Genomic DNA, 14366 nt, shown 5'->3' with positions numbered 1-14366 from the left:
TGGAGGATGAATTTCAGGGAGTGATATGGAAGTTGTGAGGAAGCTATTGCAATAATTCAGGTGAGAAAAGACTGTGTGGGCCTTGAACAGGGGGCACAGCAGAGGGGACAGAGAAAGGGCAAAAAGAAGACCGCAGAGTAAGCACAGTCACCTGGGACGGAGGGCTTCAGAAGGTTTCCTGTAAATCCCTTTCTCAATTTTCACAGAACAAGAACAACATATTTCTGTAGTGCTTTGCAGTCTGCAAACTGCTTTCAAATAAAGTATTTCACTAACCTCTACAACAAACATCTGAAGAAAGGGGGGCTGTTGTTATTTCTCTTTTAGAGATAAAGGAACTGAGGTCCAGAACTAAGGGGACAGCGCTAAGAGAAAAGTTCAAAATGTTTTCTGATTCCAATACCACAGACAACTCTGGAACTAAATATTGTGCCCCTTCATAAAGGGAAGGAAGATCTCAGAATATTTTTAAACACTTTGATGAAAACAAATTAAATGTGCACTTTTATGTATCTTCTTATCTTCCCACCACTTCATATACCATGGAATTCAGAAGGACATTTCCACATTGAAACTTTGTTAAGACAAACCTATTGAAGTAACCAAATCAATAACACCCAAAATCACAGCCCCCAACAATGCTAGTCTAGTGACGTCTATTATGCATTTGTTTTATTTACACATTTTATGCAATAATGCAAATTTTATGCAGGGTGTCAAGTATTAGTTTTATGAAGATCAATATCTGTAACAATAAGAAATCAAATTATTTCTGGCTTAAAATGGTAAATAATAATATGGTTACCATTTGGTGATATTATGAATCACATCAGTGAAAAGAAAAAGGTCGGGGGGCAGAGAGCTATCTAGTTCTTGACTACCTCCTAGAGAAAACAATGCAGGATTGATCTCTCTAGTGGATGCTGTGTAAGAGGAGGTTGGCTCCTGCCAGCATCATACCTGACTATGTATGTCAAGAGGCTCCAACTATTAAAGGACAGCTATGATGACTGGTAATAAAGGACAGTCAAATCTTCTCTTTTGTTAAATGTTAGGTAGTTTCAATGATCATCTAATACAGAAGTCCTTGATCTAGTTTTCTGCAATAAACATTTGACAATTGGTGACAAGCATGAGAACTAGCTCCCACCAATCCAGTGATTCACTCTGGGTTGTTGCATAGGTCAGCTGGCCCTTTGGAGTAGCTGGGACATCCATAGCTTAATTGTAACTTGACCTCACAGCATGGGTGAAAACTATTGATCTCACAGGTATTCCCACCAAATTCTCACCTGTGACTTCTTCAGGTTGCATTCTCAAACTCTGAAAATACTTGGCTATAAATTGTAATTTAGCTGAGTCCAGAATTTAATCAAATGTTAAATAACAAAACTATGTTGTGACCAAAAAAAAAAAAAAAAAAAAAAAAACTAGGAAAGCAAGCCAAAGTAACAATACACTTTTAGCTCAGCTTTGTAGGACAGACTTACCTATAGTTCCTGCAGGGCACGGCTGCTTTGCCATCTGTCCTTGACGGGTCTTAAACCACATGATTTCTCGAGCTTCCACAGCCTCACAGCTCTCTTCCAGAGCTGGAATTTGGGACGATCCTGACAGAAGGTGTGTGGTAATGTCGTCAAGTACCTCAGCTGCTGGAGATGGGGTGCTGGTATTCCGGTTTCTTCTTCCTGACACCGATGGGGTGGTACTCCTGCCTGGGTTCCAAGTTGTGGTCCGAAGGGTGGTACTGGTTGTGGTGCTTCCCGTGCCAAGAGGTCCTGCGGTAGAGATATCTGAAATAAAATTCAGAAGAAAACGCCTACATTGCTTGTTCACAGTAGGACCTAAAAATGTCCTAAGACTTCAGAAGTCATTTTTATTTGACAATTCAACGAGCCTTAAACATGGGAAAAATAAGCCAATATCAAAATATCAAAGTGCTACTTGAATATCAAGACAGTCATTTGACTAATGCTAAATGTAGGCTTGTTTCTAGTTTTTCTCAACTTCAATTACAGAAAACAAAGTTACAGCACAATTCAACTCTTCAGTAAGCTTTAAGAAGCTTCAGGCCTTTTGGACAATTAGGGGATTAGAACATTTAAAGCCCTCTCCTTAGAATCTTCAAATTCGGTATAGGAAGGGAGAGAGCTATACACAATATTTTTTCCACATTAACTATAACATGAATTTCTAAAGATGTAGCAAAAAAAAATCAGAAATTAAAGTGCTCACAAGCTAAAAGGTAAAGAGCAATTCTGAGTATAATATCCTTAACACGAATTCGAGTAGCGTGATGTACTCTGATGCTCTTAAAACAGACCAATTGTATCAAAACTTTCAAACTTCACATTAGTAACTTCCAATTAGTGTTCATAAATTATTTTCTAACTAGATTTTTAAAGTTGCATTTTCCAAGTTCCAGATAAAAGTGGTTAGGTTCATTGATCAGATATTAACAGGTTGTTAAATCTATAATGTATACAAAGGAATGTCTTAATGATACTATAGAAATAATCACTGAAGAGAATTATCTTTCTGGTAAAATATATTCAGATTCCCATCATAGGAATGCCAAGTGTGTACCAGGCCTCCACATACATACACTGCTTTCCTAACTGTAAGATTAGAAACTAGTCTTAACCTCACTTACTGGCAATAAACAGTGGGGGAACTGGCTCTGGTCAGATTCAAAGTAGCACAAGTTTAAGAAACTGAAGGGAGAACTGTGCTGAGCCTCCTGTTGTTTGTCATTCATGGTCTGCTTTACCATGTCATCAATTAGACTTTGCTGCCCCAGAAGAGATGGGAAATCCATCACAGTGTATTTGGTGCATAAAATAGAATAGAGATGGCAGGGGGAGGGTCTATGAATTTTTCAAACACTTACTTATTTATTTTTTTAACATCTTTATTGGAGTATAATTGCTTTACAATGGTGTGTTAGTTTCTGCTTTATAACAAAGTGAATCAGTTATACATATACATATATCCCCATATCTCCTCCCTTTTGCATCTCCCTCCCACCCTCCCTAACCCACCCCCGTAGGTGGTCACAAAGCACCCAGCTGATCTCCCTGTGCTATGTGGCTGCTTCCCACTAGCTATCTATTTTACATATGGTAGTATATATATGTCCATGCCACTCTCTCACTTCGTCCCAGCTTACCCTTCCCATGTCCTTAAGTCCATTCTCTATGTCTGCGTCTTTATTCCTGTCCTGCCCGTAGGTTCTTCAAAACCATTTTAAACACTTATTTAATCATTGAAATTGTAGCATTTCTGAAATGATACTATTTGCTATTTTGTCTTCTTGCTTGTTCTTCTGTTTCCTCTCCCCTTCTTCCTCCATTTTCTCTCGCGTTCCCTCTCCACGTGAATGGTAATGTTCATAACTACATTTACTCAAAGTTCATACAAGAAACCACAGTATCCTTCTTTCCCCTTCTTTTTTCTGTATACACCATATCACCCAAATTGCCAAATCTGGCCGATTCCGTCTCATTTAAAAAATTTCTTGGAGACCTTCAACATGGCGGAGGATTAAGTTGTGGAGATCACCTTTCTCCCCACAAATACATCAGAAATACATCTACATGTGGAACAACTCCTACAGAACACCTACTGAATGCTGGCAGAAGTCCTCAGACCTCCCAAAAGGCAAGAAACTCCCCACATACCTGGGTAGGGCAAAAGAAAAAAGAATAAACAGAGACAAAAGAATAGAGACGGGACCTGCACCAGTGGGAGGGAGTTGTGAAGGAGGAAAGGTTTCCACACACTAGAAAGCCCGTTCACTGGCAGAGAGAGGGGTTGGCAGGTGGCGGGGAAACGCTGGAGCCACAAAGGAGTGTGCAGCCACAGGGGTGCAGAGGGCAAAGTGGAGAGATTCCTGTACAGAGGATAGGTGCCAACCAGCACTCACCAGCCCGGGAGGCTTGTCTGCTTACCCGCCGGAGCGGGCGGGGCTGGGAGCTGAGGCTTGGGCTTTGGTCACAGTGCAGGGAGAAGACTGGGGTTGGCTGTGTGAACACAGCCTGAAGGGGGCTAGTGCGCCACAGCTAGCTGGGAGGGAATCAGGAAAAAGTCTGGAACTGCCTAAGAGGCAAGAGACCATTGTTTTGGGGTGCGCGAGGAGAGGGGATTCAGGTCACTGCAAAAATGAGCTCCAGAGACAGGCGCGAGCCGCGGCTGTCAGCGCGGACCCCAGAGACGGGCATGAAAGGCTAAGGCTGTTGCTGCAGCCGTCAAGAAGCCTGTGTGCAGTCACAGGTCACTATCCACACCTCTCCTTCTGGGAGCCTGTGCAGCCTGCCACTGTCAGGGTCCTGTGATTTAGGGTCCCGTGATTCAGGGACAACTTCCCTGGGAGGACACACGGTACGCCACAGGCTGTCGCAATATCACGACAAAGAAGAGAAAGGGATATTTCTCCCAGCAGCCTCAGGAGCAGTGGATTAAATCTCCACAATCCACTTGATGTACTCCGCATCACTGGAATAGCTGAATAGACAATGAATCATCCCAAAATTGAGGCAGTGGACTTTCGGAGCAAATGTAGACATGGGGTTTGCTTTCTGCATCTAATTTGTTTCAGGTCTTATGTTTATCTTAGTTTAGTATTTAGAGTTTATTATCATTGGTAGATTTGTTTATTGATTTGGCTGCTCTCTTACTTATATATATATATATATATATTTTTTTTTTCTTTTTCTCTTTCTTGTGAGTGTGTATGTGTATGCTTCTTTGTGTGATTTTGTCTGTATAGCTTTGCTTTTAACATTTGTCCTAGGGTTCTGTCTGTCTTTTTTTTTTTTTTAGTATTGTTTTTAGCGTTTATTATCATTGTTGGATTTGTTTTCTGGTTTCATTGCTTTCTTCTTTCTTTTTTTTTTATTACACTAATTTTTTTATGTTTAATAATTTATAATTTTTAAAATTTTAATAACTTTCTTTTCTTTCTTTCTCTCTCTCTCTCTCTCTGCCTCTCTCTCTCTCTCTCTCTCTCTCTCGCTCTCCCTCCCTTTTCTTCTCATCTTTGTGGCTGAGAGGGTCTTCGTGCTCTGGCCAGGTGTCAGGCCTGTGCCTCTGAGATGGGACGAAAAGAGATCTCCCGGCTACACATGATATCAAATAACAAAAGCTCTCCCAGAGATCTCCGTCTTAACGCTAAGAGCTGGCTCCACTCAACGACCAGCAAACTCCACTGCTGGACACCCTATGCCAAACAATTAGCAACACAGGAACACAACCTCACCCATTAGCAGAGAGGCTGCCTAAAATATAAAAAGGTCACAGACACCCCAAAACACACCACTGCACATGGTCCTGCCCACAAGAAAGACAAGATCCAGTCTCACCCACCAGAACACAGGCCTCAGTCCCCTCCACAAGGAAGCCTAGATAACCCACTGAACCAACCTTCACCACTGGGGGCAAAAACAATGGGAAACATGAACCTCCAGCCTGCAAAACGGAGACCCCAAACACAGTAAGTTAAGCAAAACGAGAAGACAGAGAAATATGCAGCAGATCAGGGAGCAAGGTAAAAACCCACCAGAACAAACAAATGAAGAGGAAATAGGCAGTCTACCTGAAATAGAATTCAGACTAATGATAGTAAAGATGATCCAAAATCTTGGACATACAATGGAGAAAATATGAGAAAAATTTAACAAGGACCTAGATGAACTAAAGAGCAAACAAACAATGAAGATAAACACAATAAATGAAATTAAAAATTCTCTAGAGGGAATCAATAGCAGAATAACTGAGGCAGAAGAACAGATAAGTGACCAAGAAGATAAAACAGTGGAAATAACAGCCACATAGCAGAATAAAGAAAAAAGAATGGAAAGAATTGAGGAAGTCTCAGAGACCTCTGGGACAACATTAAATGCACCAACATTCAAATTATAGGCGTTCCAGAAAAAGAAGAGAAAAAGAAAGGGATTGAGAAAATATTTAAGAGATTATAGTTGAAAAGTTCCCTAATATGGGAAAGGAAATAGTCAATCAAGTCCAGGAAGTGCAGAGAGTCCCATACAGGATAAATCCAAGGAGAAACATGCCAAGACACATATTAATCAAACTATCAAATTTTAAATACAAAGAAAAAACATTTAAAGCAGCAAGGGAAAAGCAACAAATAACACACAAGGGAAACCCCATAAGGTTAACAGCTGATCTTTTGGCAGAAACTCTACAAGGCAGAAGGGAGTGGCAGGACATATTTAAAGTGATGAGAGGGAAAAAACTACAACCAAGATTACTGTACCCAGCAACGATCTCATACAGATTTGACGGAGAAATTAAAACCTTTACAGACAAGCAAAAGGTAAGAGAATTCAGCACCACCAAACCAGCTTCACAACAAATGCTAAACGACCTTCTCTATTCAGGAAACACAAGAGAAGGGAAAGACCTACAATAACAAACCCAAAACAATTAAGAAAATGGTAATAGGAAACATACATATAGATAATTACCTTAAATGTAAATGGATTAACTGCTCCAACCAAAAGACATAGATAGCTGAATGGATACAAGAACAAGACCCATACATGTGCTGTCTACAAAAGACCCACTTCAGACCTAGGGACATATACTGACTGAAAGTGGGGATGGAAAAAGATATTCCATGCAAATGGAAATCGAAAGAAAGCTGGAGTAGCAATTCTCATATCAGACAAAATAGACTTTATGATAAAGACTACTAGAAGAAACAAAGAAGGACACTATATAATAATCAATGGATCAATCCAAGAAGAAGATATAACAATTGTAAATATTTATGCACCCAACATAGGAGCACCTCAATACAGTAAGGCAAAGGCTAAAAGCCATAAAAGTGGAAATCGACAGTAACACAATCATAGTAGGGGATTTTAACACCCCACTTTCAGCAATGGACAGATCATCCAAAATGAAAATAAATAAGGAAACACAAGCTTTAAATGACACATTAAACAAGATGGACTTTATTAATATTTAGAGGACATTACATCCAAAAGCAACAGAATACACTTTCTTCTCAAGGGCGCATGGAAGATTCTCCAGGATAGATCATACCTTGGATCACAAAACAAGCCTTGGTAAATTTAAGAAAATTGAAATCGTATCACGTAACTTTTCCAACCACAATGCTATGAGACTAGATATCAATTACATGAAAAAATCTGTAAAAAATACAAATCCATGGAGGCTAAACAGTATACTACTAAATAATGAAGAGATCACTGAAGAAATCAACGAGGAAATCAAAAAATACCTAGAAACAATGACAATGAAAACAAAATGACCAAAAACGTATGGGATGCAGCAAAAGCAGTTCTAAGAGGGAAGTTCATAGCAATACAATCCTACCTAAAGAAACAAGAAACATCTCAAATAAACAACCTAACCCTAAACCTAAAGCAATCAGAGAAAGAACAAAAAAACCCCAAAGTTAGCAGAACAAAAGAAATCATAAAGATCAGATCAGAAATAAAATAAAAAGAAATGAAGGAAACAAGAGCAAACATCAATAAAAATAAAAGCTGGTTCTTTGAGAAGATAAACAAAATTGGTAAACAATTAGCCAGACTCATAAAGAAAAAAAGGGAGAAGACTCAAATCAATAGAAATAGAAATGAAAAAGGAGAAGTAACAACTGACACTGCAGAAATACAAAGGATCATGAGGGATTACTACAAGTGACTATATGTCAATAAAATAGACAACCTGGAGAAATGGGCACATTCTTAGAAAAGCATAACCTTCCAAGAGTGAACCTGGAAGAAATAGAAAATATAAACAGGCCAATAACAAGCACTGAAATTGAAACTGTGATTAAAAATCTTCCAACAAACAAAAGCCAATAACCAAATGCCTTCACAGGTGAATTCTATCAAACATTTAGAGAAGAGCTAACATCTATCCTTCTCAAACTCTTCCAAAATAGAGCAGAGCAAGGAATGCTCCCAAACTCATTCTCTGCAGCCACCATCATCCTGATACCAAAACCAGACACAGATGTCACAAAGAAAGAAAACTACAGGCCAATAGCACTGATGAACATAGATGCAAAAATCCTCAACAAAATACTAGCAAACAGAATCCAACAGCACATTTAAAGAATCATACACCATGATCAAGTGGGGTTTATCCCAGGAATGCAAGGATTCTTCAATATATGCAAATCAATCAATGTGACACACCATATTAACAAATTGAAGGAGAAAAACCACATGATCATCTCAATCGATGCAGGGAAAGCTTTTGACAAAATTCAACACCCATTTATGATAAAAACCCTGCAGAAAGTAGGCATAGAGGGAACTTACGTCAACATAATAAAGGCCATATATGACATACCCACAGCCAATATCGTTCTCAATGGTGAAAAACTGAAACCATTTCCACTAAGATCAGGAACAAGACAAGGTTGTCCACTTTCACCACTATTATTCAACATAATTTTGGAAGTTTTAGCAACAGCAATCAGAGAAGAAAATGAAATAAAAGGAATCCAAATTGAAAAAGAAGAAGTAAAGCTGTCACTGTTTGCAGATGACATGATAGTATACATAGAGAATCCTAAAGATGCTAATAGAAAACTACCAGAGCTAATCAATGAATTTGGTAAAGTAGCAGGATACAAAATTAATGCACAGAAATCTTGTACACTCCTATACACTAATGATGCAAAATCTGAAAGAGAAATTAAGGAAACACTCTCATTTACCATTGTAAAAAAAAGAATAAAATACCTAGCAATAAACTTACCTAAGGAGACAATAGACCTGTATGCAGAAATCTATAAGACACTGATGAAAGAAATTAGAGATGATACAAATAGATGGAGAGATATACCATGTTCTTCGATTGGAAGAATCAACATTGTGAAAATGACTATACTACCCAAAGCAATCTACAGATTCAATGCAATTCCTATCAAACTACCACGGGCATTTTCACAGAAGTAGAACAAAAATTTTCACAGTTTGTATGGAAACACAAAAGAGCCCGAATAGCCAAAGCAATCTTGAGAAAGAAAAACGGAGCTGGAGGAATTAGGCTCCCTGACTTCAGACTATACTACAAAGCTACAGTAATCAAGACAGTATGGTACTGGCACAAAAACAGAAATACAAATCAATGAAACAGGATAGAAAGCCCAGAGATAAACCCACACACCTATGGTCACCTAATTTTTGATAAAGGAGGCAAGGATATACAAGGGAGAAAAGACAACCTCTTCAATCAATGTTGTTGGGAAAACTGGACAGCTACATGTAAAAGAATGAAATTAGAACACTCCCAAAAACCATGCACAAAAATAAACTCAAAATGGATTAAAGACCTAAATGTAAGTACAGACACTATAAAACTCTTAGAGGAAAATATAGGAAGAACACTCGATGACATACATCACACCAGGATCCTTTTTGACCCACCTCCTAGAGAAATGGAAATAAAAACAAAAATAAACAAATGGGACCTAATGAAACTTAAAAGCTTATGCACAGCAAAGGAAAACATAAACAAGATGAAAAGACAACCTCAGAATGGGAGAAAAGATTTTCAAATGAAGCAACTGACAAAGGATTAATCTCTAAAATTTACAAGCAGCTCACGGAGCTCAATATTAAAAAAACAAACAACCCAATCCAAAAATGGGCAGAAGACCTAAAAAGACATTTCTCCAAAGAAGATATACAGATTGCCAACAAACACATGAAAGGATGATCATTACTAATCATTAGAGAAATGCAAATCAGAACTACAATGAGGTATCTCCTCACACAAGTCATAATGGCCATCATCTAAAAATCTACAAACAATAAATGTTGGAGAGGGTGTGGAGAAAAGGGAACCCTCTTGCACTGTTGGTGGGAATGTAAATTGATACAGCCCTACGGAGAACAGTATGAAGGTTACTTAAAAAACAAAAAATAGACCTACCATGTGACCCAGCAATCCCACTACTGGGCATATACCCTGAGAAATCCATAATTCAAAAATATACCTGTAGCACAATGTTCAATGCAGCACTACTTACAATCGCCAATATATGGAAGCAACCTAAGTGTCCATCAACAGATGAATGGATAAAGAAGATGTGGCACATATATACAGTGGAATATTACTTAGCCAGAAAAAGAAAGGAAATTCAGTTAATTGTAGTGAGTTGGATGGACCTAGAGACTGTCATACAGAGTGAAGTATGTCAGAAAGAGAAAAACAAATACCATGTATAATGGAATCTTAAAAAAAAAAAAAGGTTCCGAAGAACCTAGGGGCAGGACAGGTGTAAAGACTCAGCTGTAGAGAGTGGACTTGAGGACATGGGGAGAGGGAAGGGTAAGCTGGGAGGAAGTGAGAGAGTGGCATGCACATATATACACTACCAAATGTAAAATAGATTGCTAGTGTGCAGCAGCTGCATAGCACAGAGAGATCAGCTTGGTGCTTTGTGACCACCTAGAGGGATGGGATAGGGAGGGTGGGAGGGAGACGCAAGAGGGAGGAGATATGGGGATATATGTATATATATAGCTGATTCACTTTGTTATAAAGCAGCAACTAACACACCATTGTAAAGCAATTATACTCCAATAAAGATGTTAAAAAAATATATTTCTTTCTTCCCAATCACCATTATCTATGTTCAACCTGCCATCATCTATGAATGAAAACAGCATCCTTTTAACATTTTTCCTAATAAAAGCAACATCAGAGCAAAATGCCAATACTGGTATTTCAATATCTACTTTTGCAAAATAGAAATTCAAGATTTAGTAAACAAAATTTTTGACACTAAGCATTTAACACAATTCAAATATAATATTTAGCAGCACATTTTTAAACAAGTGTAATTGAATTCTTAACATTATAAACAGTAAAAATTATTATAATATATATTGTTTACATATAAAATTATCAGAATTTCCAAAAAGAAAACATAAAAGAAAATTTAATAATAAGTTGAAAATCAAATATTATTTATTAATGTTAATTAATGTTAAAAGTAAATAATATAATTGTATTAATATTTAGCATTGGCTTTTAAAAAATATGTGTCAACTGTGTCATTGCTGGGAATATAAGCACATTTTTTGTGCAAATTTTTCCAGGTGATGGAAAAATTATTTTTGACCTCATACTACTTGATGGAGTAGTAAGGCAATAGTTAAAAGCTAACTGCAAGTTATTTTCTCTGACTCCAATTTCAGTAATGCCATCTCTCGTTTGTACTTTTGAAGGGATGATTTTTTTTTTTTTTTTTTTTGCGGTATGCGGGCCTCTCACCACTGTGGCCTCTTCCCGATGCGGAGCACAGGCTCCGGACGCGCAGGCTCAGCGGCCATGGCTCACGGGCCCAGCCACTCCGCGGCATGTGGGATCTTCCTGGACCGGGACACGAACCCGTGTCCCCTGCATCGGCAGGCGGACAGTCAACCACTGCGCCACCAGGCAAGCCCAAGATATATTTTTTTAAAGTTCAATTTGTTATGAAATACATTTCAAAGACTTTATTTAGTTTAATACAGAAACACTACTGTTAAGGATCAGTATAGATCTATTTTCCTTGGAACTGTGTCGCAGAGAGATATCTACAAGCATGGTTGTACCTTTCTGTTTGACTTTATGCAGAATAAAAGTCCATTTTAAAAGCTGTCCCTGATTCTGCATCCCTTCCCTCCCATTTACGGCCATGTACGACTCCCAAGATCTCTGCTCAATGCCAGCTTTTGGCAGAATAAGTGCTACTAGTGCCATACATGTTGTCACCAGTGCCCAGGAAAGAACAGGCCTTACTTCTAGATACTGTGAAAAAAGATCTAGATTCATGAGAGTTCTAGCAACACACTTTGCTGAAGTTCCAGCCTATATCATATGCTATAAGGAGTTTGTCCTTCTCTATCTTCCAATAAGGTGAAGGTGATATGACACTTTTCCAGAGTACACTGTTACTGAATTTTACCTGATGACATAGCCAGCTTAATAAAACTATGTGTTTTTAGTGCCTCATATGCTTGAGGTTGTGTATCAGGGAAGGTTACTATGTAAAAGAAAGTAAGTTTGAGTGACTGTTTATATAAAACACTTTATCAAAATTGTGCAGTTTTCGTTATTATTTTGTCATTGTCATTGTGCTTATTTTGCTTATACAGATTAGTATTTGGTTATCAGAAATGTAACCAAAAAAGTCCTTCATATTAACATTTTCCCCTCATAATTAACATTTATTTCCAAAATAAATTTTTAATTCTCTTGCCCTCTGAAATTTATTGTCCATGGGTTATTTCACTCTTATGATTTATTTTGCTTAATTTTTTTCTTCAATCTGCCTTGAAAAGAATAAATATTATTTTAATTGTTACTACAGATTATACTCTGTGGAGTACACTATGGAAAACTGAAAATAAACGACATTTGTATAGTGCTTTACATTTTGTAATGCTTTCCCTTATCCCTATTATCTCATTGAATTCTTTTTTTTTTTTTTTTTTTTGCGGTACGCAGGCCTCTCACTGTTGTGGCCTCTCCCGTTGCGGAGCACAGGCTCCAGACGCGCAGGCTCAGCGGCCATGGCTCATGGGCCCAGCCGCTCCGTGGCATGTGGGATCTTCCCAGACCAGGGCACGAACCCGTGTCCCCTGCATCGGCAGGCGGACTCTCAACCACTGTGCCACCAGGGAAGCCCTCTCATTGAATTCTTATTTTAAAATGTGCAGAGTAATTATAGCTATGAATTCCTAATTTTACAAATGAGAAAACATAGGCTCAACTGGTAAGTGAATCATAATCATGCAAGTAGTAAGTCAGTGTCCTCTAATTCCATATTCCATATTTTTCATAATATGCTTTTAAAAGTGGCAGCCTGAATTATTTCATGCCTTCTACAACTACAAGTCTTCCATAATGCTTTAAGAAGAGACTGAAGGAACTAAAATGATTCTAATAAAACATTACTATTTTTGATCACAAAACACATTTATTATTTGGGATTGACACTGTTAATGGACTTAGTTGTTTTCCCCCAAAATTCATATGTTGAAGCCCTATTCCACATATGACTATATTTGGAGATAGGGCCTTTAAAGAGGTAATTAAGATTCAATGAATTCATAAGGGTGGGGTCCTAATACAGTAGAACTGCTATCCATATGAGAAGAGAGATACCAGGGATACAGGGGTACAGAGTAAAGGCCATGTGAGGATATAGTGAGAAGGTGGCCATCTTAAGTCAAGGAGAGAAGCCTCAGGAGAAACCAATCCTGCTAGCACCTTGAGCTTGAACTTGAGATGAACTTTCAGCCATCAGAACTGTGAGAAAATGAATTTCTGTTGGCTTAAGCCACCTAGTCTGTGGTATTTTGTTGTTGCAGCCCTAGCAGACTAATACAGGCATCTTCTGAAAAATGTAATACTTAAAATAGAATATAAACAATGGAATCAAAAATAGGATAAACTTCACGATAGAAGAAATGTTTTCTTTCTACTCATGAAATACATGGACCTTCTTCTTGATTCTCCATTTTTTCCTTTCCTCTTTAAAATATGTACCTCCCCTCATGGTTTTCCCTTTACAAGCCTTTCTTTTGGGCTAACTTCATCCCAACATAAAGTATTTTGGTTGACTACAGAAGCATTTCCTTCTCCCCACCTTCCATGCATTTAATCCAAGGTCAATTATTGAAGAAATCCTCCCAAGGGCCTGATAAAGGAAATATGAAAACCAAAATCATAACAATGCTGCAAGTGGCTTTTGGTTGCTTGTGCAGTGCTCTGGGCAGAAGAAAGAAATTCTGCCTGACCTCTATGAATGTCAGCTGGTGGCAGAAGATTTGATTACATGTAGTTTTTAAAAAGAAACATTAACATTATCAGTCATGAAATTTTCCAATTCTTTTCAGAATCCATCTATAATATTTGGCTCCATGGCCCCTTGAAATAGTGAAATTCCACATACTATCAGCCATGTGGGGGTAAAGTTATTTTTGTAACTTGATCCATTTATATTTTCTCATTCTCTCATAGAATATATTCTTACTGTAAATAAAGAAAATTATCTGTTCTAATAAACATGAAGTTGTAATGGCCTTATCATGTAAGATATTAAGGTAAAATAAAGGATTTGGGGGGCATCTTATTAGAATTATCTGCTACATATTTAGCCCTTACCATGCCAGGAACTGTGCTATATGTATTATAAGAAATACTAATTTAATATTCCTGATAACCTTAGGGTAGTTATACTGATCTTCATTTTGGAGATGAAAGAAGTCAAATTAGGCAATTCTCCCAAGCTTATATAGCTGGAAAGTGATAGAACCAGGATTCTAATCCAAGTCTATCAAAATCTCTCCCTTTCTATT

The 14366-nt window shown here is 37.9% G+C and overlaps 1 protein-coding gene across 1 annotated transcript in view; it reads right to left on the bottom strand.

Annotated features, from left to right (window-relative positions):
* The window catches only part of ADGRL3 (adhesion G protein-coupled receptor L3), an 874918-nt gene that overhangs the window by 177758 nt on the left and 682794 nt on the right, over positions 1–14366 (bottom strand). Inside the window, exon 8 of the mRNA XM_073805306.1 lies at positions 1491–1793. Within this exon, the coding sequence (XP_073661407.1) occupies positions 1491–1793 (303 nt within the window). The remainder of the gene's footprint in view (positions 1–1490; positions 1794–14366) is intronic.

This window comes from Tursiops truncatus, chromosome 5 (genome assembly GCF_011762595.2).
Source record: "Tursiops truncatus isolate mTurTru1 chromosome 5, mTurTru1.mat.Y, whole genome shotgun sequence".
Classification (NCBI taxonomy): Eukaryota; Metazoa; Chordata; class Mammalia; order Artiodactyla; family Delphinidae; genus Tursiops; species Tursiops truncatus.
This window is presented reverse-complemented; position numbering and strand designations above follow the sequence as displayed.